The 26,829-nt window shown below is 54.3% G+C and overlaps 2 protein-coding genes across 2 annotated transcripts in view; one reads left to right on the forward strand and one right to left on the reverse strand.

Moving 5' to 3' along the window:
• The first annotated feature begins 132 nt into the window (after window positions 1-132).
• Window positions 133-9,547, forward strand: LOC116239211 (uncharacterized). The gene is made up of 11 exons (XM_031609253.2): window positions 133-672; window positions 997-1,047; window positions 1,638-1,763; window positions 1,999-2,049; window positions 2,145-2,258; window positions 2,713-2,775; window positions 3,245-3,334; window positions 3,441-3,607; window positions 3,837-3,946; window positions 6,068-6,231; window positions 6,772-9,547. The coding sequence occupies exons 1-10, from the start codon at window positions 423-425 to the stop codon at window positions 6,201-6,203; spliced, it is 1,158 nt and encodes a 385-aa protein (XP_031465113.2). The 5' UTR covers window positions 133-422; the 3' UTR covers window positions 6,204-6,231; window positions 6,772-9,547.
• Window positions 9,548-10,662: 1,115 nt separating this feature from the next.
• Window positions 10,663-26,829, reverse strand: part of VAV1 (vav guanine nucleotide exchange factor 1) — a 33,729-nt gene continuing 17,562 nt past the window's right edge. Inside the window, exons 11-27 of the mRNA XM_090128821.1 lie at window positions 26,199-26,267; window positions 25,512-25,598; window positions 25,194-25,279; window positions 24,047-24,179; window positions 19,607-19,716; window positions 19,378-19,479; window positions 16,792-16,880; window positions 16,516-16,538; window positions 16,374-16,419; window positions 16,121-16,257; window positions 14,695-14,760; window positions 14,431-14,462; window positions 13,948-14,064; window positions 12,140-12,227; window positions 11,924-12,038; window positions 10,951-11,099; window positions 10,663-10,866 (exon numbers count right to left, since the gene is read on the reverse strand). Coding sequence (XP_089984947.1) covers window positions 10,813-10,866; window positions 10,951-11,099; window positions 11,924-12,038; window positions 12,140-12,227; window positions 13,948-14,064; window positions 14,431-14,462; window positions 14,695-14,760; window positions 16,121-16,257; window positions 16,374-16,419; window positions 16,516-16,538; window positions 16,792-16,880; window positions 19,378-19,479; window positions 19,607-19,716; window positions 24,047-24,179; window positions 25,194-25,279; window positions 25,512-25,598; window positions 26,199-26,267 — 1,503 coding nt within the window. The 3' untranslated portion in view covers window positions 10,663-10,812. The remainder of the gene's footprint in view (window positions 10,867-10,950; window positions 11,100-11,923; window positions 12,039-12,139; window positions 12,228-13,947; window positions 14,065-14,430; window positions 14,463-14,694; window positions 14,761-16,120; window positions 16,258-16,373; window positions 16,420-16,515; window positions 16,539-16,791; window positions 16,881-19,377; window positions 19,480-19,606; window positions 19,717-24,046; window positions 24,180-25,193; window positions 25,280-25,511; window positions 25,599-26,198; window positions 26,268-26,829) is intronic.

A 26,829-nucleotide genomic window follows, 5' to 3' on the forward strand; every position in this document is an offset into this window, starting at 1 on the left:
GTTTTTTTGGTTTTTTGGTTGTTGTTGTTTTATTTTTGACCCGAATGGGGGTTTGCCCAAAATGAAGAAGTCAGCGTGGAAAGAAGGCATCGGGATGCGGGGTACAGCGCCGCGATGTTGGGGACGGAGAGGTTGGGGGAGGAAGGGGGGGGGAGTCACTCCTGGAGGAGAACGTGGAGATTTTGGGTGATGTTTGTTCACTTTTTGCGACCCGTTTTCCCAAAGCTCGACTCATCATCCCTCGAAATAAAGTCTGCAATTTGAACAAAACCTTTGTGATCTGAACCGAGGACGGTCCGGCTCGGCACCGCATTCCCAAACAAAACAAAAAAAACCCCACCCCCCGAAAACGGAAGCAAGCAAACATGTTTTTTTTTTTGGGGCGTGTATGCAAATCCCTCACTCGTGGGCACTGATGCACGATGGCTGTTTTGCTGATGGGCCCACAGCACCAATTCCCCTCCCGGGAGGAACCGAAACCTCAGGGCCAAACCCTGAAATGGGGAGAGCTGGAGGCGGTGCGGGGTTGGGGGCTGCGCCTGCGCAAAGAGGAGAACCAAAAACTTGTAGCATGGTTTAGGTTGGAAGAACCTTCCATGGCCTTACAGGAGACTTATGGCAACTGGTTGGGTCCTCCTCCGGTCCCTGCCAAGAGGCCGGTGAGACAAGCAGGTAAATTTGGGGTGAAATGGCTGTTTTTGGTGCGTTTTTGGGGACGGTGGATGGCTTGGCAATAGGATGGGCACCTCATTTTGTGGAGGGCATTGCTGTTGGATGGAGCGAGGAAAAACGTGCTTGGGTGCAAGTGGGTGTTGTTCTTGCTTAAGAAAACCAAAAATCTCCAGGTTTTGCCCCATTTCACCCACAAACTCCGTGCTGGACCTTAAGAAAGCATCAGCAGCATCCTCACCAGCAGCGACTGCGTTGCTTTTGGGGATCTTCATGTTATCCTGAGCATTGTTTTCCTTCCTGTTTTGTTTTTGTTTTTTTTGGCAGGAATTTACTCTGCTGCTGGAAAAATGACACCCATGAATGACTTCAGGCCGGGTGAGTCCTCATTTTCACCTTTTTGGGCTTTTTTTTTTGGGGGTGGCGTAGATGGAAAGCAGAACTGCCTGAGGTGTCTCAGGGCTTTATTTTCAGCTCAGTCAGTCAAAACTTTCTCTCTATTTCTCTCTGAATTTGGTTCCTTCCATAAAATGGGATCCAATTGCCCAGAAGAACCATTGAAAATCTTCCCTGGGAAAAGCAGAAGGGAATTTTCTTGCTCACTCCAAGAGGGAGTCGATCATTTGGTGACTTTTTTTCCCCTTCCCACCATGGAGGGATTCAAACTTCAGCTCAGATTTGCAACCTGCTACCAAGGACGGGTTACAAAAATCCATAAAAAATAAGATAAAAATACAGAATTACACTTTTTTTAAAAAATTATTTTTTAAATATTGGGCATCAAAATCTTCACATCTTGCAGATTTACCAAAACAACCCCAAACTCTGCAGAGGGAACGATTAGATTCCATGCTTTCCAAAGGATTGAGGCCAGTTGTTGGCAGGCAATTTTGCGCTGCTTTTGTGCTGCTAATTTTGTGCTAATTGGCACAAAACCCACTTTTCCCCTTGTTGTCCTTCCCCCACAGCATCTCCAGACAGCTTTGCTGATGAGGATGACTACGATGATGTGTCGGTGTCGGGGTCGGATCGTGGCTACAACCCACCCACATCCAACAGAGATCTGCAGAGCCAGAAGGGAAAAGGAGGCACAGGTAGCACCCAGCTCCCCTCCTTGCACCCTCACTCCAAAATACCCTCCAAACGCCCTAAAAACGCCACTTTTTTCCTTCCTCTCCATACAATCATACCATCACCAAGGTTAGAAAAGACCTCCAAGATCATCCAATCCAACCGTTCACCTACCACCAATATTTCCCCACTTTAAAACCGTGTCCCCAACATTTAAATCTTTCTTGAAACGCCTCTAAGGATGGTGACTCTCTGTAGGTGTCTACATCCTGGCAGGGAAACCACCATCATCAAACCCTTCTCCAGTGGGTGAGTCGTTTCTGTCTGTCCTTCCTTGGGTGATAACAAAGACATCAGACAGATCCAGACCGTAGAGTTTTGGCTTCTCCCTGATTTCTCTGCAGGTAACCCCAAGCCCAGCAGTGAACATGGGCGACCATCGACGACCATCCTCTACATTTTGGTGGCCCTGAGCTTCGTGGTGTGGGTGCTGCTCCTGGCTTTGGCCGTGGTGAAACGTGAGTGGCCCCAGCAGCTTGGGGAACACCAGGATTGGTGAAAAAACGTGGGAAAAAAAGAAAAAAAAAAAACAAAACATTTTCACCACTGAGAATAAGAGACAACGTCTATAGGCTGGAATGCCTTGAGTTGATGTCGTGCCTTGAGCTGATGTCACATCTCAGGCCCTTCTGTTGCCTCAGACACTTTCGTTGCCACCCCACGGCATGAATTTTAGGGTTTCCAACCTGACCAGATTCTCACTTGCACTCTGTGATGTGAGTTTTCGGGTTTCCAAATGGTTCCCGTGCTGCTCCATCTGCCTCCTCCCACCCACTCCAACAGCACCGCGGGTGTAAATCCACAATAAACCCCTCCCTCTGCCCCGAAAGTCATAAATTGGGCAAGTGTAGACATCACTCGGGATTCTCTGCCAGAATCCAACCTCTCTTTCTCCCATCATTTCTATTACAGAGGTGGAAATCATGGCGGAGTTGGAGCTCTTGAGGTCAAACTACTCCGAGACCCAAATTCACAGTAGGTCCCTAAATTTTTTTGTGTGTGTTTGGGGTCCACGTTGGTGCAAATGGAGGAAAACGTGAGCTGTGATTTTGGTTGGCTCTTGGTTTTGCTCCATCTCTTAATGAAGCAACGCCGGTTGGTTCCAATTTCCACTGATCCGTGGGGAATTGAGTGGTGTGGGTTGGACAGCAACCAAACTCTTTCCTCAGTCCCAATGGAATTAGCCCCAAAAAGATGCAAATAGGATCAGATCTGCCCTCTGGGTGTCACGGGTTCATCATTAGGATCTCACCTGGGAGAAAACCCACCTCCTTAGGAGGAGGAGAAAGGGCGTAAATCCGACAGGAAATCCCACAGAACTCAAAGTGTGGTTGGCCAACCCTTTGGTCAACATCCACTGAGGGGTTAAGGAAGAGCTGAAGATTTGGGTAAACCAAATTATGGGGTGGGAGGAAGGAAAGCTCACCCTGCTCTGTGCTCCCAGTGCTTCAGGAGCTGTCGGAATCCCGTCGGGAGCAGATGTGGCTGCGGAGCGGGATGCGAAATTACTACAGAGAGCTGCAGGACATGGCAGGTAGAGCTGTTGTGGTGCAGGAAAAACCACGCTGGGCTTAAGGTTGGAAAATCTTTGGGTGATCCCTGCTGATTTTTTGGGTTTTTTTTTTTAATTCTCGTTCCAGCACGGATGTGCAAAGTGATCCCGGATAAGAAATGCTTGGCTGGTTGGAAGGCTTTCGAGGGGAACTGCTATTCCTTCTCCACCGAGAGGATGAGCTGGAGGGAAGCAAAGGAGATCTGTGATGATCAGGGTGCTCACCTGGTCATCATCAACTCGGATCGGGAACAGGTCAGCTTCCAAAAACCCCGAATCCCCATTTTTAGGACAATTCCTACTCTTGGCAAACACAGGACCTTCAAAACCTCTGGGTTTGGGGGCTTGGGTGAGCCAAGATTGGCTCAGAATGAGATGGAGAAGCTCAGAGGTTGAGTAAAGCTTCTTTTCAGGAGAAGATCCTCATATGGCATGCCTGGAATTACGGTGTTTTGGTGTTCTTTAATGAATTTGTTCATCCTAGGGCTTCCTGAAGAACAGCATTAACAGCAGCAACGTGTACTGGCTGGGTTTGACAGATGAGCAGCAGGAAGGCACGTGGCTCTGGATAAACGGCGATGCTGTCAGCACCAGGTACAGATCCCACACCTGGAATCCCCAAAAGCATCCCAAAAAGTTTGGGGAAAAAAAAGGTCAATTTGAGCCACCGAAATGGGTTGCGTGGGTGATTCGACACAAAGCAAATGGGGAAAAATGGTGTGACTGGAGCATCTTCTCGCTGGTGGCAAAAACCACAGAACAAAAGCGATGTTCTGGGTGCAGGATGGGGCTTTTCCAGCAAAAAAGAATTTCCCTTCTTTCTGGGAGTGCTCTGCCACTGACAGGCTCATTATAATTTGCCTTTTATCCTCTTCCCCCCTTCCTTCCTTCCCCCCTTCCTTCCTTCCCCCCTTCCTTCCTTCCCCCCTTCCTTCCTTCCCCCCTTCCTTCCTTCCCCCCTTCCTTCCTTCCCCCCTTCCTTCCTTCCCCCCTTCCTTCCTTCCCCCCTTCCTTCTCTCCTTCCTTCCTTTCTTCCTTCCCCCTTCCTTCCTCCCCTCCTTCCTCACCCCTTTCACCCCTTCGTTCCCTTTTCCTTCCTTCCCCCTTCCTTCCTCCCTTTCTTTCCCCTTTTTTTCCTCCTTTCTCCCCCTGTTCTTCCCCTTCCTTCCCCCCTTCCTTCCCCCTTTCCTTCCTTCCTTCCCCCTTTCCTTCCTTCCTTCCCCTTTCCTTCCTTCCTTCCCCCTTCCTTCCTTCCTTCCCCCTTCCTTCCTTCCTTCCTTCCTTCCCCCTTCCTTCCTTCTCCCCTTCCTTCCTTCCTTCTCCCCTTCCTTCCTTCCTTCTCCCCTTCCTTCCTTCTCCCCTTCCTTCCTTCCCCCTTTCCTTCCTTCTCCCCTTCCTTCCCCCCTTCACCCCTTTGTTCCCCTTTCCTTTCTTCCCCCTTCCTTTCCCCCTTTCTTCCCCCTTTCTTCCCCCTTTCTTCCCCCTTTCTTCCCCCTTTCTTCCCCCTTTCTTCCCCCTTTCTTCCCCCTTTCTTCCCCCTTTCTTCCCCCTTTCTTCCCCCTTTCTTCCCCCTTTCTTCCCCCTTCCTTTCCCCCTTCCTTTCCCCCTTCCTTTCCCCCTTCCTTTCCCCCTTCCTTTCCCCCTTCCTTTCCCCCTTCCTTTCCCCCTTCCTTTCCCCCTTCCTTTCCCCCTTCCTTTCCCCCTTCCTTTCCCCCTTACCTTTCCCCCTTTCTCCCCCTGCTTTTCCCCTCCCTTCCTTCCTTCCTTCCTTCCTTCCTTCCTTCCTTCCTTCCTTCCTTCCTTCCTTCCTTCCTTCCTTCCTTCCTTCCTTCCTTCCTTCCTTCCTTCCTTCCTTCCTTCCTTCCTTCCTTCCTTCCTTCCTTCCTTCCTTCCCTCCTTCCTTCCTTCCCTCCTTCCCTCCCTCCTTCCCTCCCTCCTTCCTTCCTTCCCTCCTTCCCTCCCTCCTTCCCTCCCTCCTTCCCTCCCTCCTTCCCTCCCTCCTTCCCTCCCTCCTTCCCTCCCTCCTTCCCTCCTTCCTTCCCTCCTTCCTTCCCTCCTTCCTTCCCTCCTTCCCTCCCTCCTTCCCTCCCTCCTTCCCTCCCTCCTTCCCTCCCTCCTTCCCTCCCTCCTTCCCTCCCTCCTTCCCTCCCTCCTTCCCTCCCTCCTTCCCTCCCTCCTTCCCTCCCTCCTTCCCTCCCTCCTTCCCTCCCTCCTTCCTTCCTTCCTTCCTTCCTTCCTTCCTTCCTTCCTTCCTTCCTTCCTTCCTTCCTTCCTTCCTTCCTTCCTTCCTTCCTTCCTTCCTTCCCTCCTTCCCTCCCTCCTTCCTTCCCTCCCTCCTTCCTTCCCTCCCTCCTTCCTTCCCTCCCTCCTTCCTTCCCTCCCTCCTTCCCTCCCTCCCTCCTTCCCTCCCTCCCTCCTTCCCTCCCTCCTTCCCTCCCTCCTTCCCTCCCTCCTTCCCTCCCTCCTTCCCTCCCTCCTTCCTTCCCTCCTTCCTTCCCTCCTTCCTTCCCTCCTTCCTTCCCTCCTTCCTTCCCTCCTTCCTTCCTTCCTTCCTTCCTTCCTTCCTTCCTTCCTTCCTTCCTTCCTTCCTTCCTTCCTTCCTTCCCTCCCTCCTTCCCTCCCTCCCTCCCTCCCTCCCTCCTTCCTTCCCTCCCTCCCTCCCTCCCTTCCTTTTTTTTCCCCTTTCTTTCCCTTTTTCCCCCCCATTTCCCCCAGCTACTGGATGGCGTGGCAGGAGAACCCGGACCAGGACCAGAAGGACTGTGGCACAATGGGCCCCAACGGGCTGTGGATGGACGAGCGCTGCTCCCAGCTCCACCACTGGATTTGTGAGAAGCCCTGGGGCTGCTGACATCCCCCCCCAATTCTGTTTGCAATCCGTGAGTAAAACAAACAAACCCAAAAAAAAAAAAAAAAAAAAAAGCATCTTTCAGACTTTTCCCTCTCTGGATGCTGGACAAAGTTTAAAGGGTAAAAAGCTAAAAAGAAAAAAACAAAAAACTGCTCATCGGTGCCAGAAGAATCAGTTTCTCTTCGCTGCTGAATTTCCCCCAGCCTCTGTGCAAATCCTTTTTTATTTTTGAAGAAGCTGCACCGTTCCATCCTTCCTCCCACCCCCAAATAAACAGAAGCGTGCATCGCACCCAGCCAGCAGCTGAAAACGTTCAGGTTTTAAACCCCAGTTAAATTGGGTTGAGTTAAAAAAAAAAAACAAAAAACTGTCATTTGTTCTCCACTGCTGCTTTTTAGAGGGCGATAAGCTAAAAAAAAAAAAAGAAAAAAAAAATTCAGAATAACGGATTTTTTTTTATTTTTTTTTTTCGAGGGGGGAATTCGTGTTATTGATCAACAATTTGTTACTGGCAACAAAACTTTTTTTTTTTTTTTTTTTCCTCTGGGTTGAAAATTAACCTCGGCAGCTCTTAGGAAATTTGGAAATGAGGAAATTTGAGCCAAGCTTGAGAAATGTAAGATCAATAAGGACGGGACCCGCGGCTGAAAACAAAACTCTTTTGGATCCCTTTTGTACTGTTTCCAATTTAAAAAAGAAAAAAAAGCCACCAGCAATGGCACCAAGAAATCCTTTTGCTTTCCATAAAAAATGTTATTAATTTTCCCCCCAAAAAACTGTTCCCCTGTGTTCCAGGGATGCTGGTCTTCGTGTACGTGGGGTTTGTGGGACCCGTAGGTGGGAGACTGGGAGCACTGGGATGCTGGAAGTGTAGGAAAAGGGGGAAAAAAATGCTGAAAAATGGGTAAAAATGTTAAAAGGAGGAGTTTGGGGTGGAGGAATGACTGACAGCAGGTCGTTTCTTGTGAAAAAAAGTCACTGAAATCAGGTCAAAATACTCTAAAAAGTGGCGTTACTTGGGGCAAAAATGACTGAAAACGGGTTATTTCTTGGGAAAATCATGCTGGAAACAGGTAAAAATGCTCAAAGGGGGCATTTATTGGGAAAAATGGCTGAAAATGGGGCATTCCTTGGGGAAGACTTGCTGAAAACAGGTAAAAATGGCTGAAAATGGGGCATTCCTTGGGGAAGACTTGCTGAAAACAGGTAAAAATGCTAAAAAGGGGTGATTCCTTGGGGAAAACTTGCTGAAAACAGGTAAAAATGCTACAAAGGGGGCATTTCTTGGGGAAAACTTGCTGAAAACAGGTAAAAATGCTACAAAGGGGGCATTTCTTGGGGAAAACTTGCTGAAAACAGGTCATTTCTTGGGGAAAAGCTGCTGAAAAGGGGTCAAAATTCTTAAAAAAAAAAGGACATTTCTTTGGGAAAAGAATGCAGAAATCGTGTCAAAATGCTCAAAAGGGGCATTTCTTTGGGAAAAAATCACTGAAAACAGGTTGTTTCATGGGGAAAAAGTTGCTGAAAATGGATTGTTGTGAGGAAATGCTTCTCATGGGTGGGATTTGGGGGAGAAGCTAAAAAACTTTGTTCAAGCAGGAAAAAAAAAAAAGTGCTGGAAATGGGTCCAATCAACAAGAAAATGGTAAAAACAAAAAAAAACGGGTCAGATGTGTCAGAAAATGCAGATATGAGTTGGTCCTGTGGGTCCCCATCATCACTTCTCCCATGTGCAGCCCTCAGTCTCCTTCCTGGGGGGAGGAAGGACCAGATTTGGGGTGAAATGTGGCAGAAACGGGTCTAAAATGGGCTCCACTGGTTTCTTGTTGGTCCCCCAATGCTTTGAATGCCATCAGCCTGCTGGGACACCCACTTCTCCCTTTTTTTTTCTCCCCAAAATCATCCCAAATGCTCTTCCCCTCCCCTTCAAATCAAATATGAAAATGAAAAAGGGGGAAAATCCCACTTTTAGAGCTTTTTATGGCCACGTTGTCACTCCCACAGCATCCAGAGGGGGAGGAGGAAAAACGTCGAGTAAACTTGGGCAGGGAACAAATAAACAAAAGTCATCATTTTTGCAAGATAGGATCAATGGAGTGGGAATTCGGGTTGGAAAAGGATTGAAACGTGCTGTGACCTCCAGTGAGCACACATAATATGGCACATTCGCTTCAATTTCTGCTTCAATTTATGAGAATTTGCCCTTTTTAGGCAAATCTCCTAAGTTCCTCAATTTACCATCTCTGGGAGAAAGGAGCCCAGAGTTGTGTTGTCATGAATTTGGGTTGGAAACGATGCAAAGCTGGCAGCAAAATGACAGAGGAAGGGGAAAACACCCCAAACCCCCACAGTGATTTTGGTAGCAGATACCAAAAATTTGGGTAAAATGGGTGATGTTCTCCCTTTGCCAATCTCACCATTTGGTTAACCACAGCGAGAAGGAACCAGCTGTGAAGAAGCTCGTGGTTGAACCTGCATGGAATTGGGGTTGGACCACAGACCCCAACCCTTCTCCAGACCTTGCTTATCCCATAATTCAAGTGCTGGGATGTACCCAAAATAAGAAGGGACACCAAAACACCTGAAGAACCTCATGGAGTTGGACCAAACCCTTTTCCAACCTGGGTTATCTCGTAGTTTAGCCTGGAATGAGCCATGGAGACTTCAAAAGGCTCCAAGAGACCCCAAGAATCCCATGGAGACCCCAAGAGGCTCAAGAAGAATTCAAAGAGCCCAAGAAAACCCCAAAGGGACCCCAAGGAGCCTGTGGAGACCCCGAGATGCCCAAGGAAATCCTGAAGGTCCACAAATGCTCAAGGAGATCCCAAGGGGTCAATGGAGATCCCAGGAGGCTCAAGGTGATCTGAAGGTGCTCAAAGACCTCAGGATCCTCACAAAGACTTCGGGAGGTTCAAGCAGACCTTGAAGACCCCCAAGAGATGCTCAAGGAGACCCCAGAGGGCACAAGGAGACCCCAGGATGCTCAAAGAGATTCTGAGGAACCCATGAGATTCAAGGCGACCTCGGAGGCCTCAAGAGATTCAAGGAGACCTTGAAGACCCCAAAATGCTCAAGGAGACACCATGGAGACCCCAAAAAATGTTCAAGGAGACTCTGATGAGCCCATGGAGACCCCAAGAATCTCAAGGAGACCCCAAGGAGCCTACAGAAACCCCAAGAGGCTCAAGAGATTCTGAGGAGCCCATGAAGACCCCAAGAGATTCAAGGAGACCTTGAAGACCCCAAGAGATTCAAGGAGACCTTGAAGACCTCAAGAGATTCAAGGAGACCTTGAAGGCCCCCAAAATGCTCAAGGAGACACCATGGAGACCCCAGAAGATGTTCAAGGAGACTCTGATGAGCCCATGGAGACCCCAAGAATCTCAAGGAGACCCCAAGGAGCCTACAGAAACCCCAAGAGGCTCAAGAGATTCTGAGGAGCCCATGAAGACCCCAAGAGATTCAAGGAGACCTTGAAGGCCCCCAAATGCTCAAGGAGACACCATGGAGACCCCAGAAGATGCTCAAGGAAACTGATGAGCCCATGGAGACCCCAAGAATCTCAAGGAGACCCCAAGGAGCCTACAGAAACCCCAAGAGGCTCAAGAGATCCTGAGGAGCCCATGAAGACCCCAAGAGATTCAAGGAGACCTTGAAGGCCCCCAAAATGCTCAAGGAGACACCATGGAGACCCCAAAAGATGTTCAAGGAGACTCTGATGAGCCCATGGAGACCCCAAGAATCTCAAGGAGACCCCCAGGAGCCTACAGAAACCCCAAGAGGCTCAAGAGATTCTGAGGAGCCCATGAAGACCCCAAGAAACTCGAGGAGACCTTGAAGACCCCAAGATGCTCAAAGAGATCCCATGGACACCACAGAGACCCCAAGATGCTCAAGGAGACCCCAAAGAGCACAAGGAGGCCCCAAGGGCCCTGTGGAGATGTTGAACCTCTGAGATGATCAAGGATTTGGGGAGTGCCCCAAATCCCAGGATTTGTCCTGGGATGGGGATGAAATGTGTCTGAGTTTGCACCAGATCCTCAGGCTCAAACCTGTTATTTTTGGGTCCAGTCTCCCCACTTTTAGGGTCCGACCTCCCACCCAGCCTCAAGAAATGGATTCGAAGGTCTATTTTTGGGGACAATTTCAGGCCATTTGGGGCAGTTCCTTGCTCCAGCCTGATCTGCTTCCACCAGTTTCCCTTTCTTGGGGTCACCAATCTGATGGCCTTGTCTCAGCCCCATAATCTCATCCTTGTTTCCTACCCCAACACCTGGGTCCTTTCCTAACGGCGCCGACCCCATTACCTCCATCCCCACCCCCCACCCACATCCCTTCCCGCAGATGTTGGCCCCACAGCCCTTGCTGGGTGCCTTCCCACATCCATCGATCACCCAATCTTGGCCCCATTCCCTGCCCCCAGTCCCTGGATCCCATCCCAAAAAAGCCAACCCCGCAGCCTCGTCCTCACCCTTTTTATTGCTCCCTTGTAGGCAGGAGGAGGCATAAATTAATTAAAGGGGAGGGGAGTGATGCAATGACCTCAAAGGGGGGGTGCAGAAGGTGTGGGGTTGGGGATATGGGGTGGGGACATTTAGGGGTCCTGCGGTCAGCAATACTCCGAGTAATCCTCTTCCACGTAGTTTGCGGGGAACCATCCGACCTGGGGGAGGAAGGATATGGGGTGAGGCTCTGGGGGGTGATGGTGGGGCAGAGGAGGGGTCTGTGGGAGGGGGAGGGGTCCTACCCGCCCGTAGATCTCCCCTTTCCACCATCCTGGATGCCCCTTCTTGCTGAGGACGCGGATGATGTCCCCTTCCCGCAGCGTCAGCTCCGTCCGGTCGCGGGCACAGAAATCATAGCGGGCTTTGGCCGACCCAAAACTTCTCACGGCCCCTGTGGGGTTGGGGGTAGGGATGGATCACCCCCCAGCCAACCCCATGGCCACCCCATCCCACCCCATACCCCAAATCCTACCCATCCCACCACCACCACCTCCATCCCACCCCATACCCCAAATCCTACCCATCCCACCACCACCACGTCCATCCCACCCCATACCCCAAATCCTACTCATCCCACCACCTCCATCCCCCCCATACTCCAAATCCTACCCATCCCACCACCACCACCTCCATCCCACCCCATACCCCAAATCCTACCCATCCCACCCCCACCACCTCCATCCCACCCCATATGCCAAATCCTACCCATCCCACCACCACCACCACCTCCATCCCACCCCATACCCCAAATCCTACCCATCCCACCACGACCACCTCCATCCCACCCCATACCCCAAATCCTACCCATCCCACCACCACCACCTCCATCCCACCCATACCCCAAATCCTACCCATCCCACCACCACCTCCATCCCCCCCATACCCCAAATCCTACCCATCCCACCACCACCGCCTCCATCCCACCACCACCACATCCATCCCAACCCATACCCCAAATCCTACCCATCCCACCACCACCACCTCCATCCCACCCCATACCCCAAATCCTACCCATCCCACCACCACCACATCCATCCCATCACCACCACCACCTCCACTCCCCCCATCCCACTGCCACCACCTCCATGCCACCGCGAAGGTCCCCTTTGCCTCTGTTCCACCACCATGGGGACCTCACCACGTCCACCCAAACACCACGGAGGACCTTGCCACATCCAACCCATGACCACCCCCACCCCATACCCCACATCCTACCAGGGGGTCGTGGGCTGGTCCGCCTTTCAGGTTCCTTGAAGGGCACCAGCAGGGCCGTGTCGAGAGCCTTGAAGCAATCCTTGAGCGAGTTGCACTGGTAGAACTCTACCAGATCCTACGAGTGATGTGATGTCACCACAAGACCCCAAACCCATCCTGGTTCCCCCAGGCAGCGGGGTTGGGGTGAAGGGATGGGGAATGGGATCCAACGCTCACCACCAGCCCCTTGAAGGCCTTCTTCTCGTTGAGTCGATACAGCCCTTCGGCTGTCATCACCTTGATGTGCTTCACCTCCGCACGGTACCTGGGCAGGGGGATGTGGGGCTGGGCACTACCACTCCCCCCTCCCCAATCCCATACCCCAAATTCTGCCCATCCCACCACCACCACCAGCTCCATCCCACCCCATACCCCAAATCCTACCCATCCCACCACCACCATCACCTCCATCCCACCCCATACCCCAAATCCAACCCATCCCACCACCACCACCTCCATCCCACCTCATACCCCAAATCTACCCATCCCCCCACCACCACGTCCATCCCACCCCATACCCCAAATCCTACCCATCCCACCATCACCATCACCTCCATCTCACCCCATACCCCAAATCCTACCCATCCCACCAACACCTCCATCCCACCCCATACCCCAAATCCAACCCATCCCACCACCACCTCCATCCCACCCCATATCCCAAATCCTACCCATCCCACCACCACCTCCATCCCACCTCATACCCCAAATCCTACCCATCCCACCACCTCTATCCCACCCCAAACCCCAAATCCTACCCATCCCACCACCTCCATCCCACCCCATACTCCAAATCCTACTCATCCCACCACCACCACCACCTCCATCCCACCCCATACGCCAAATCCTACCCATCCCACCAACACCTCCATCCCACCCCAAACCCCAAATCCTACCCATCCCACCACCTCCATCCCACCCCATACCCCAAATCCTACCCATCCCACCACCACCACCTCCATCCCACCCCATATCCCAAATCCTACCCATCCCACCACCACCTCCATCCCACCTCATACCCCAAATCCTACCCATCCCACCACCTCTATCCCACCCCAAACCCCAAATCCTACCCATCCCACCACCTCCATCCCACCCCATACTCCAAATCCTACTCATCCCACCACCACCACCACCTCCATCCCACCCCATACGCCAAATCCTACCCATCCCACCAACACCTCCATCCCACCCCAAACCCCAAATCCTACCCATCCCACCACCTCCATCCCACCCCATACCCCAAATCCTACCCATCCCACCACCTCCATCCCACCCCATACCCCAAATCCTACCCATCCCACCACCTCCATCCCACCCCATACCCCAAATCCTACCCATCCCACCACCACCACCTCCATCCCACCCCATACCCCAAATCCTACCCATCCCACCACCTCCATCCCACCCCATACCCCAAATCCTACCCATCCCACCACCTCCATCCCACCCCATACCCCAAATCCTACCCATCCCACCACCTCCATCCCACCCCATACCCCAAATCCTACCCATCCCACCACCACCACCTCCATCCCACCCCATACCCCAAATCCTACCCATCCCACCACCTCCATCCCACCCCATACCCCAAATCCTACCCATCCCACCACCACCACCTCCATCCCACCCCATACCCCAAATCCTACCCATCCCACCACCTCCATCCCCCCCATACCCCCAATCCTACCCATCCCACCACCTCCATCCCACCCCATACCCCAAATCCTACCCATCCCACCAACACCTCCATCCCACCCCATACCCCAAATCCTACCCATCCCACCACCTCCATCCCACCCCATACCCCAAATCCTACCCATCCCACCACCACCACCTCCACCCCACTGCAAGGCTCCATCCCTACTCTTTCTATCTCACCGCCACACACCGTAGAGGACCTCCCTACATCCACCCCATCACCACCGCTTGACCCCCACCCCAAACCCCGAGGGTGGTCCCCATAGGTGCCCCCCAAACCCTACTTGATGCTGATAGCAAATTCTCCCGTGTCCTTCACCCTCTGCCGCACCAGGAACGTGCCATCAGAACGGGGTGTCAGGATCTGTTCCGCTTCCCCCCTTTCCATAGGGCCGGCGTACCTGGGGTGGGGAAGAATGGGGTTCTGAGACCCCCAAATCAGCACCCTATTGTTGTTATGGGGTGATCTGGGGGGGGCTATGAGGTAACCTTGGTATAGGATCTAGGGGGCTCCAGGGAAGGATGGGGACAACAGGGGAGGGTCTGTGTGATGGGGTGATTCTGGTGACTTCAGGAGGGTTTGAGGCAATAGGGTGACCCCAAAAAGGATGAGGTGAAAGTTTCACTGGGTACCAGTGGCTATGGGGTGTTCTTGGGTGAGGATTTGGGTGAGGGAAGGTGTCTGTGGAGGCCTTAACAGACAATTTGGGGTTTCTCGTGGGATTTGAGTGTATCCAGAGGAGGATTTAGGGGACCCCAACACTGACCAGAGGTAGACAGAGAGATCCGGCAGCGGTGCCTGTGGGGCAGAGGCAGAGATGGGAATCAAGGGGTGAAGTGGGCGACTCCCCCAAAGCCCCCCATATCCCACAGACACCCCCATATCCCACAGACACCCCCATATCCCACAGACACCCCTATATCCCAAGAAACACCCAACGTTTTGGGGACATCCCCTCCGTGCCCAATCCCTGGAGCTCCTGGAGACGTTGTAGGGTATCTCAGAGGGTTTTGGGGTCCCTGTAACTCACACAGATGAAGGGTCTGACAGCAGCACAGGGGAACCAGCCCGTCTCACCATTGACCACGTTCCTGCCCTGCAGACAAAACCCCACATGGAGATCCATCCTCAATACAGCTGTAGGATCCTGTCCCCACTTTGGGGTCTGTCCTTGCACGGCCATGGAGAACCATCTTCATCATGGCCATAAAGGATCTGTCCCCATGATGGAGATCCATCCCTACAGTGGTCATAGGGGATCTGTCCCCGCTATGGGGTCCATCCTGACGTGGCCACGGAGACCCATCTTCATCATGGCCATAAAGGATCCGTCCCCATAGTGTGGGACCATCCCCACAATGGTTATAGGGGATTTGTCCCCACTTTGGGGTCCACCTTGACATGACCACATAGTAGAGATCCATCCCTACAATGGCCATAGGGGATCTGTCTTCAATTTGGGGTCCAACCTGACACGGCCATGGGGGTCCAGCCCTACCATGGCTATAGGGGATCAGTCTTCAATTTGGGGTCCAACCTGATGTGGCCATGGAGACCTTCATCATGACCATAAAGGATCTGTCCCCACATTGAAGGCCCGTCCCTACAGTGGTCATAGGGGATCTGTCCCCACTATGGGGTCCATCCCACGGCCACGGAGACCCATCTTCATCATGACCATAAACGATCCACCCCAATAGTGTGGGTCTGTCCCCACAATGGTTATAGGGGATTTGTCCCTACTTTGGGGTCCACCTTGATATGACCCCATAGTAGAGATCCATCCCTACAATGGCCATAGGGGATCTGTTTTCAATTTGGGTTCCAACCTGACACAGCCATGGGGGTCCAGCCCTACCATGGCTATAGGGGATCTGTCTTCAATTTGGGGTCCAACCTGACGTGGCCATAGAGACTCACCTTCATCATGGCCATAAAGGATCTGTCCCCATGTTGAATGCCCGTCCCTACAGTGGTCATAGGGGATCTATCCCCACTATGGGGTCCATCCCATGGCCACGGAGACCCATCTTCATCATGACCATAAAGGATCCGTCCCCATAGTGTGGGTCCATCCCCACAATGGTTATAGGGGATTTGTCCCCACTTTGGTGTCCACCTTGACATGACCCCATAGTAGAGATCCATCCCTACAATGGCCATAGGGGATCAGTCTTCAATTTGGGGTCCAACCTGACACGGCCATGGGGGTCCAGCCCTACCATGCCTATAGGGGATCTGTCCCCACTACGGGGTCCAACCTGACGTGGCCATGGGGATCTATCCCTACAATGGCCATAGGGGTCTTGTCCCCATTTTGGGGTCCATCCTGACGCAACCAGAGGGGATCAGTCCCCATAGTGATGGTCCACCACCATGGAGGGGTGTCTCCCGTGGAGGACCCCCTCCCACCCATCCCCATGCAGGTCCCCATTGCCACCCCGTTGACCCCTCACCTGCCACCACAGCTGCTCCACCTCCGCCACCATTGCCTCCACGACGTCCCCAGGGCTGAGACGTAGGGCAGGACCCACATTTCCTGGGGGTGGGGGCACCCCGCTGTAGTGCTGGCTCGCCTCCATCTTGGGCAACCCTACAGGAATGAGGAGACGTGATATGGGGCGGTGATATGGGGCGGTGCAAATCCACGGGCACAGACACCCCAAAACGTGTGGACCCATAAATCCAAGACCCCCAGGCTGTGCTCACCCAGGTCTGCAGTCTTGTTCTCGTGTCCCGGGCGCTGGGATTTCATCTGGGGGACCAACAGAACCCCATTGAGATCCAAGGGGGTGATGGCACCACCGGGACCTCCCAAATTTGGTGCCTTTTGCACCCGTTTCACCGTTACCTTCCTGTTGCCAGAGCTCGGATCTGAGGCGGAAGAGGAATGTCTCATTAGTCGGGGGGCAATTAACACCCATCCCAATTAATTTCTCATGCTACTTATGTTCCCTGGGGGGTGGCAGCCCTCCTTAGGATATCCCACAACTCCTGGGGACACCTGGGGACACCCACCCCATATCACCCTATTCCCCACCCCACCCCCCTCCGTTCCCCACCCCATAACACCCCACCCCCTCACCCCACATCGCCCCACTCCCCCCAACCCCACAACTCATCTCACCAGCTCCGCAGGTCCCCATCCTCCCCAAACACTCCTTGTGTGCAGGAGCCCGGCACCGGTTGCAGCGATAGCCCTGGTAGAACGTTCCTCTGTGGGGGGACAGTGGGATGTTTGGGGTCAGAGGGGTGTGGGGGGACAAGGGGGCACCGTCAGCAGATGGGGACAACCCTTGTCCTATATAGGACTCAACCCATTCTTGACTTACCCCATTCACTTTGGCCTCACCCCAATCCTAAACCCACCCAACCTTCACCCCAATCTTTGAGCCCCCCCAAAATCCACCCCAATCCTAAACGCATCCAAAGTCCACCCCAATCTTTGAGCCCCCAAACTCCACCCCAATCCTAAACCCATACAAAGTCCACCCCAATCTTTCAGCCTCCCCAAAATTCACCCTAATCCTAAACCCATCCCATCCAAAGTCCACCCCAATCCTAACCCTCCCCCAGTCTTCAATCCCTGACCCCCCCCAATTTCACCCCAATACCAAAACCCCCAAAACTCCACCCCAATCCTAAACCCATCCAAAGTCCACCCCAATCTTTGAGTCCCCAAAATCCACCCCAATCCTAAACCCACCCAACCTTCACCCAATCTTTGAGCCCCCCCAAAATCCACCCCAATCCTAAACCCATCCAAAGTCCACCCCAATCTTTGAGCCCCCAAACTCCACCCCAATCCTAAACCCATCCAACCGTCACCCCAATCTTTCAGCCTCCCCAAAATTCACCCCAATCCTAACCCTCCCCCAGTCTTCAATCCCTGCTAAGTTTCACCCCAATCCTAAACCCACTCAAACTTCACCCCAATCTTTGAGCCCCCCCAAACTCCACCCCAATCCTAAACCCATCCCATCCAAAGTCCACCCCAATCCTAACCCTCCCCCAGTCTTCAATCCCTGACCCCCCCCAATTTCACCCCAATACCAAAACCCCCAAACCTCCACCCCAATCCTAAACCCATCCAAAGTCCACCCCAATCTTTGAGTCCCCAAAATCCACCCAATCCTAAACCCACCCAACCTTCACCCCAATCTTTGAGCCCCCAAACTCCACCCCAATCCTAAACCCACCCAACCGTCACCCCAATCTTTGAGCCCCCAAATTCCACCCCAATCCTAAACCCACCCAACCTTCACCCCAATCTTTGAGCCCCCAAATTCCACCCCAATCCTAAACCCACCCAACCTTCACCCCAATCTTGAGCCCCCCCAAACTCCACCCCAATCCTAAACCCACCCAACCTTCACCCCAATCTTTGAGCCCCCAAATTCCACCCCAATCCTAAACCCACCCAACCGTCACCCCAATCTTTGAGCCCCCAAATTCCACCCCAATCCTAAACCCACCCAACCTTCACCCCAATCTTTGAGCCCCCCCAAAATCCACCCCAATCCTAAACCCACCCAACCTTCACCCCAATCTTTGAGCCCCCCCCAAACTCCACCCCAATCCTAAACCCACCCAACCTTCACCCCAATCTTTGAGCCCCCAAACTCCACCCCAATCCTAAACCCACCCAACCGTCACCCCAATCTTTGAGCCCCCAAATTCCACCCCAATCCTAAACCCACCCAACCTTCACCCCAATCTTTGAGCCCCCCAAAAATGCCACCCCAATCCTTGACCCACCCAACCTTCACCCCAATCTTGAGCCCCCCCAAAATCCACCCCAATACTAAACCCATCCAAAGTCCACCCCAATCCTTGAGCCTCCCCAAATTCCACCCCAATCCTAAACCCACCCAAACTTCACACCCCAAAATCCACCCAATCCTAAACCCACCCAACCTAAACCCAAATCTTTGAGCCTCACCAAAACTCCACCCCAATCCTAAACCCACCCAAACTTCACCCCAATCTTTGAGCCCCCCCAAAATGCCACCCCAACCCTAAACCCACCCAACCTAAACCCAAATCTTTGAGCCCCCAAATTCCACCCCAATCCTAAACCCACCCAACCTTCACCCCAATCTTGAGCCCCCAAACTCCACCCCAATCCTAAACCCACCCAACCTTCACCCCAATCTTTGAGCCCCCCAAAAATGCCACCCCAATCCTAAACCCACCCAACCTAAACCCAAATCTTTGAGCCCCCAAAATCCACCCCAATCCTAAACCCACCCAACCTTCACCCCAATCTTTGAGCCCCCCCAAACTCCACCCCAATCCTAAACCCACCCAACCTTCACCCCAATCTTTGAGCCTCCCCAAATTCCACCCCAATCCTAAACCCACCCAAACTTCACACCCCAAAATCCACCCAATCCTAAACCCACCCAACCTAAACCCAAATCTTTGAGCCTCACCAAAAATGCCACCCCAATCCTAAACCCACCCAAACTTCACCCCAATCTTTGAGCCCCCAAACTCCACCCCAATCCTAAACCCACCCAACCTTCACCCCAATCTTTGAGCCCCCCCAAAATCCACCCCAATCCTTGACCCACCCAACCTTCACCCCAATCCTTCACCCACCCAGACCCCAAACTACCCCATCCTTAACCCCCCCCAAAGATCTCACCCCACCTCTGGGACCTTCCCCATCCCCTAACGCTCCCCCAGCCCACCCCATTGCCCCCCCTACCTCAGCAGCATCTGGCAGGCCCTACAGGATGTGGTGTCCTCAAAGGAGAACATCTGGAAGTCGTGTCCATCCGCCAGGGCGTGCTCCGGGAAGATGTTGGAGCTGGTAAAAAATGAGGGGGGTAGGGGGGAGGGGGGGCCTTGAAGGGGCAACTCGACCCCCATAGGGGCAACCAACCCCACAGTGGGGCGCATCCCCCCACCGGTCCCGATGTTGTGGGGTCACCTACAGGGCCATCTCGAACTGTTCCAGCCACTTCTTCTTCAGCTCACGTGTCTTGAAGAAGAGTTCGTAGCCCTGCAGCCCGGCCGTGTTGATGAGCAGGAAGGTGTGGGACCACTGTGGGGTCAGCAAGGATCAGACATGTGGGGTGGCCACCGAGTTTCAATGGGGCCACCAAGAGTTGGGTGTCTGGGGACACCAGACTTCAATGGGGCAACCAGGAACAGGGAGATTGGGGCCACCAGATCTGGACATTTGGGGCCACTGAGGACCCTGACACTTGGGGCCAGTAGATTTGGACATCTGGGGCCACCAGTCCCCAGTGGGGCTACCAAGGAGCTGTGGGATTGAGATCACCGGATCTGGACACTTGTGGTCACCAGACTCCCATGGGGCCACCAAGGATTTGGGTGCTTGGGGCCACCAAATCTGGATACTTGGGGCCACCAAGGACCCCGACACTTGGGGCCACTAAATCAGGACACTTGGGGCCACCAGATTTCAATGAAGCCACCAAGAGCTGGGTGTTTGGGCCACCAGATGCGGACATTTGGGGCCACCAGACTTCAGTGTGGCCACCAGGAAAAGAGAGATTGGGGCCACCAGATCTGGGTACTTGGGGCCACTGAGGACTCTGACACTTGGGGCCACTAGATCTGGACATCTGGGGCCACCAGTCCCCAGTGTGGCCACCAAGGAGCTGTGGGATTGAGATCAGATTTGGAGATTTGTGGCCAGCAAGGATCTGGACACTTGGAGCCACCAGACTTCAATGGGGCCATCAAGGATTTGGGTGCTTGGGGCCACCAAATCTGGACACTTGGGGTCACCAAGGACCCTGACACTTGAGGCCACTAAATCAGGACACTTGGGGCCACCAGATTTCAATGAAACCACCAAGAGCTGGGTGTTTGGGCCACCAGATCTGGACATTTGGGGCCACCAGACTTCAGTGTGGCCACCAGGAAAAGAGAGATTGGGGCCACCAGATCTGGGTACTTGGGGCCACTGAGGACCCTGACACTTGGGGCCACTAGATCTGGACATCTGGGGCCACCAGTCCCCAGTGTGGCCACCAGGTAGCTGTGGGACTGAGATCAGATCTGGACATTTGTGGCCAGCAAGGATCTGGACACTTGGAGCCACCAGACTTCAATGGGGCCACCAAGGATTTGGGTGCTTGGGGCCACCAAATCTGGATACTCGGGGCCACCAAGGACCCTGACACTTGAGGCCACTAAATCAGGACACTTGGGGCCACCAGATTTCAATGAAACCACCAAGAGCTGGGTGTTTGGGCCACCAGATGTGGACATTTGGGGCCACCAGACTTCAGTGTGGCCACCAGGAAAGGAGAGATTGGGGTCGCCAGATCTGGGTACTTTGGGCCACCGAGAACCCTGACACTTGGGGCCACTAGATCTGGACATTTGGGGCCACCAGTCCCCAGTGTGGCCACCAAGGAGCTGTGGGATTGAGATCAGATCTGGACATTTGTGGCCAGCAAGGATCTGGACACTTGGAGCCACCAGACTCCAATGGGGCCACCAAGGATTTGGGTGCTTGGGGCCACCAAATCTGGACACTTGGGGTCACCAAGGACCCTGACACTTGAGGCCACTAAATCAAGACACTTGGGGCCACCAGATTTCAATGAAGCCACCAAGAGCTGGGTGTTTGGGCCACCAGATCTGGACATTTGGGGCCACCAGTTCCCAGTGGGGCTACCAAGAAGCTGTAGGATTGAGATCACTGGATCTGGACACTTGTGGTCACCAGACTCCAATGGGGCCACCAAGGATCTGGGTGCTTGGGGCCACCAAATCTGGACACTTGGGGCCTCCAAGGACCCTGACACTTGAGGCCACTAAATCAGGACACTTGGGGCCACCAGATTTCAATGAAACCACCAAGAGCTGGGTGTTTGGGCCACCAGATGTGGACATTTGGGGCCACCAGACTTCAGTGTGGCCACCAGGAAAGGAGAGATTGGGGTCGCCAGATCTGGGTACTTTGGGCCACTGAGAACCCTGACACTTGGGGCCACTAGATCTGGACATTTGGGGCCACCAGTCCCCAGTGTGGCCACCAAGGAGCTGTGGGATTGAGATCAGATTTGGAGATTTGTGGCCAGCAAGGATCTGGACACTTGGAGCCACCAGACTTCAATGGGGCCACCAAGGATTTGGGTGCTTGGGGCCACCAAATCTGGACACTTGGGGTCACCAAGGACCCTGACACTTGAGGCCACTAAATCAGGACACTTGGGGCCACCAGATTTCAATGAAGCCACCAAGAGCTGGGTGTTTGGGCCACCAGATCTGGACATTTGGGGCCACCAGTTCCCAGTGGGGCTACCAAGAAGCTGTGTGATTGAGATCACTGGATCTGGACACTTGTGGTCACCAGACTCCCATGGGGCCACCAAGGATTTGGGTGCTTGGGGCCACCAAATCTGGACACTCAGGGCCACCAAGGACCCCGACACTTGAGGCCACTAAATCAAGACACTTGGGGCCACCAGATTTCAATGAAGCCACCAAGAGCTGGGTGTTTGGGCCACCAGATGTGGATATTTGGGGCCACCAGTCCCCAGTGGGGCTACCAAGGATCTGTGTGATTGAGATCACCGGATCTGGACACTTGTGGTCACCAGACTCCCATGGGGCCACCAAGGATTCGGGTGCTTGGGGCCACCAAATCTGGACACTCAGGGCCACCAAGGACCCCGACACTTGAGGCCACTAAATCAGGACACTTGGAGCCACCAGATTTCAATGAAGCCACCAAGAGCTGGGTGTTTGGGCCACCAGATGCGGACATTTGGGGCCACCAGACTTCAGTGTGGCCACCAGGAAAAGAGAGATTGGGGCCACCAGATCTGGGTACTTGGGGCCACTGAGGACTCTGACACTTGGGGCCACTAGATCTGGACATCTGGGGCCACCAGTCCCCAGTGTGGCCACCAGGTAGCTGTGGGATTGAGATCAGATTTGGAGATTTGTGGCCAGCAAGGACCTGGACACTTGGAGCCACAAGACTTCAACAGGGCCACCAAGGATTTGGGTGCTTGGGGCCACCAAATCTGGATACTCAGGGCCACCAAGGACCCCGACACTTGAGGCCACTAAATCAGGACACTTGGGGCCACCAGATTTCAATGAAGCCACCAAGAGCTGGGTGTTTGGGCCACCAGATGCGGACATTTGGGGCCACCAGACTTCAGTGTGGCCACCAGGAAAAGAGAGATTGGGGCCACCAGATCTGGGTACTTGGGGCCACTGAGGACTCTGACACTTGGGGCCACTAGATCTGGACATCTGGGGCCACCAGTCCCCAGTGTGGCCACCAAGGAGCTGTGGGATTGAGATCAGATTTGGAGATTTGTGGCCAGCAAGGATCTGGACACTTGGAGCCACCAGACTTCAATGGGGCCATCAAGAATTTGGGTGCTTGGGGCCACCAAATCTGGACACTTGGGGTCACCAAGGACCCTGACACTTGAGGCCACTAAATCAGGACACTTGGGGCCACCAGATTTCAATGAAACCACCAAGAGCTGGGTGTTTGGGCCACCAGATCTGGACATTTGGGGCCACCAGACTTCAGTGTGGCCACCAGGAAAAGAGAGATTGGGGCCACCAGATCTGGGTACTTGGGGCCACTGAGGACCCTGACACTTGGGGCCACTAGATCTGGACATCTGGGGCCACCAGTCCCCAGTGTGGCCACCAAGGAGCTGTGGGATTGAGATCAGATTTGGAGATTTGTGGCCAGCAAGGATCTGGACACTTGGAGCCACCAGACTTCAATGGGGCCATCAAGAATTTGGGTGCTTGGGGCCACCAAATCTGGACACTTGGGGTCACCAAGGACCCTGACACTTGAGGCCACTAAATCAGGACACTTGGGGCCACCAGATTTCAATGAAACCACCAAGAGCTGGGTGTTTGGGCCACCAGATCTGGACATTTGGGGCCACCAGACTTCAGTGTGGCCACCAGGAAAAGAGAGATTGGGGCCACCAGATCTGGGTACTTGGGGCCACTGAGGACCCTGACACTTGGGGCCACTAGATCTGGACATCTGGGGCCACCAGTCCCCAGTGTGGCCACCAAGGAGCTGTGGGATTGAGATCAGATTTGGAGATTTGTGGCCAGCAAGGATCTGGACACTTGGAGCCACCAGACTTCAATGGGGCCACCAAGGATTTGGGTGCTTGGGGCCACCAAATCTGGATACTCGGGGCCACCAAGGACCCTGACACTTGAGGCCACTAAATCAGGACACTTGGGGCCACCAGATTTCAAAGAAGCCACCAAGAATCTGGATGCTTGGGGCCACCAAATGTGGAGATTTGGGGCCACCAAGGACGCTGACGCTTGGGGCCACTAAATTTGGACACTCGTGGCCACCAAACCTGGCCACCACCTGGCTCCCATGGTACCTTCTTGCCATCCCTGGGCCCGAGGCCACTGTCCCTCAGTTGGTGGCTCTGTAGATCCACGACATCCTTGGCCTCGTAAGCGTCCCCACGGCGCTTGCAGATGATCAGAGCCTTGTCCAGGAGGAACCCGTACCTGGGGACAGTGACACTGAAGGGTCACCAAGGGCCACCCCACACCCCACAGCATCCCTGGGGTGTCCCTGCTGGTGTCCCCGTGGTGTTTCCACAACGTCCCTATTGGTGTCCCCGTGGGTGTCCCCATATCCCCGTGGTGTTGTCACGATGTCCTTTATGGTGTCCCCATGGGTGTCCCCATGTCCCCCTGGTCCTTCCATGATGTTCTTTCTGGTGTCCCCATGTCCCTGTGGTCTTTCCAAGATGTCCCTATTGGTGTCCCCATGGGTGTCCCCATGTTCCCATGGTCTTTCCAAGATGTCCCTATTGATGTCCCCATGGGTGTCCCCATGGTGTTTCCAGGATGTTACTCCTGGTGTCCCCATGTCCCTGTGGTCTTTCCAAGATGTCCCTATTGGTGTCCCCGTGGGTGTCCCCATGTCCCCATGGTCTTTCCAAGATGTCCCTATTCATGTCCCTGTGGGTGTCCCCATGTCCCCATGGTCTTTCCAAGATGTCCCTATTCATGTCCCTGTGGGTGTCCCCATGTCCCCATGGTCTTTCCAAGATGTCCCTATTGGTGTCCTCATGGGTGTCCCCATGTCCCTGAGGTGTTTCCGTGATGTTCCTATTGATGTCCCCATGTCCCTGTGGTGCTCCCCCACTGATGTCCCCATGGGTGTCCTCATGTCCTCGTGGTGTTGTCACGATGTCCTTTATAGTGTCCCCATGGGTGTCCCTGTGTCCCCCTGGTCCTTCCATGATGTTCTTTCTGGTGTCCCCATGGTCTTTCCAAGATGTCCGTATTGATGTCCCCATGGGTGTCCTCATGTCCCCATGGCGTCCCCATGTCTGTCCCCACATCCCACGATGCTCAATGATGACATTCCCACTGCTGTCCCCACGAATTCCCCCCCTCCCCCCCCGCCGTGGTGTTCCTGATGACATTCCCACCGCTGTCCCCATATCCCCGTGGTGTCCCCACGTTATTCCCATTACTGTCCCCATGTCCCCTCGCTGTCCCCTGTCCCACCTGTCCGCCTTGGAGCGCCTCTCACTGCTGCACACCTTCAGCTCCCCATCGATTTTGGGGCGCCCGAACTGAGCCAAGGACTGGGGCTGTGGTGGACAACAATGGGATGAATGGAGGGGGGGGGGACAGGGGGGACAATAGGGTCCCAAGGATTTAGGGAGGGGGGACGTCGTGGACACCCAGAGTGATGAGGAAAGTCTGGGGGGTGTCAGGGAGTTTGGAGGTGACATAATGGGGGGCGGGGGGGGTTGATTTATTGGGGTGGAGGGTTGTTTTATCGGAGGGGGGGGTTGATTTATTGGGGGTCGGGGGTCTCACCATGTTGTGGAGGCAGAGCTGGATGCTGGTGAGCTGCTTTAGGGTCTCGTTGTCCCGTTTGACCTCATTGACGCACTGTGCCAGGTCCTGGGAGGAAAGGGGGGGTGTTGGGGGGGGGGGAGGACAGCAGTCAGACAACCCCCACCCCCACGGACCCCAAAGACTTGCTCAGGAGACCCCAAAGACCCTCCACCCCCCACCCCGTGACACTCTCACATTCCCCAGAACCTTCAGGGTGCCCCAAGACCCCCCACGACCCCCATTCGACCCCTCAGGACCACCCCTTCCCTCCACCAGACCCCCTCCAAGACCCCCCTGTATCTTCATAGGAGCCCCCAGGTCCCCAAGACCACCCCAAAGCCCCTCAGGACCCCTCAGCATCCCATCAGAATGCATTCAAGACCCCCCCCGCCCCCAAGACCCCATAAGACCCCCCTCCCAGAACTCTCCCAGTTGCCCTCAGGATCCCTCAAGACCCCCCAGAACTCTCCCAGACCCCTCAGGACCCCTCAAGACCCCCCCCCCAGAATTCCCCCAGATCCCCTCAAAACCCCACCCCCCCTCGACGATATTCCAGATGCCTCAGGACCCCACAAGGACCCCCCTCTTTGTCCCCAAGGACCCCCTCTTGGCTTCCAGGACCCCCCTTCTTTGCCTTTGCCCAGGACCCCCCCCACGACCCCCCACCCTCATGGCATCCAGCGCCGCCCGCAGCCTCTCCCTCTCTGATGGATCCGGCGTCAGCTTCACCAGCTCCTATGGGGTGGGGGGTGGGGATGACAGGTCAGAAGTTGGAGGGGGGGCACATCTGTCCCCAAGGGACCCAGGTGACCCCAAGAGATCCAGGTGCCCCCCACCCCAAAAGGACCCACGTCTTCCTTTCTGTCCCCAAGGAACCCAGATGTCCCCTACACCCCTGAAAGGACCCAGGTGTCCCCCACCCCAAAAGGACCCAGGTGTCCCCTACCCCAGAAGGACCCAGGTGACCCCAAAAGGACCCAGTTGTACCCAAAGGATCTGGATGTCCTCACCCCAAAAGGACCCAGGTGTCCCCAATGGGGCCCAGGTGTCCCCTTCCATCTCCAAAGGACCCAGATGTCCCCAAAGGACCTTGGTGTTCCCCACCTCAAAAGGACTCAGGTGACCCCAAAAGACCTGGGTGTCCCCCAGCCCCAAAAGGACCCAGGTGTCCCCAAAGGACCTTGGTGTCCCCCATCCCAACAGGGCTCAGGTGACCCCAAAGGACCCAGATATCCCCAAAAGACCTTGGTGTCCCCCACCCCAAAAGGACCCAAGTGTCCCTAAAGGACCCAGGTGT

This window comes from Phasianus colchicus, chromosome 34 (genome assembly GCF_987193195.1).
Source record: "Phasianus colchicus chromosome 34, bPhaCol1.hap1.1, whole genome shotgun sequence".
Lineage (NCBI taxonomy): Eukaryota > Metazoa > Chordata > Aves > Galliformes > Phasianidae > Phasianus > Phasianus colchicus.

Coding starts and splice junctions, on each gene's coding strand:
- LOC116239211 (XM_031609253.2), top strand. CDS start 423: ATGGCTGTTTTGCTGATGGGCCCACAGCACCAATTCCCCTCCCGGGAG. Junction 2,050..2,144: donor ATCAAACCCTTCTCCAGTGG/GTGAGTCGTTTC, acceptor ATTTCTCTGCAG/GTAACCCCAAGCCCAGCAGT. Junction 2,776..3,244: donor CTCCGAGACCCAAATTCACA/GTAGGTCCCTAA, acceptor CTGTGCTCCCAG/TGCTTCAGGAGCTGTCGGAA.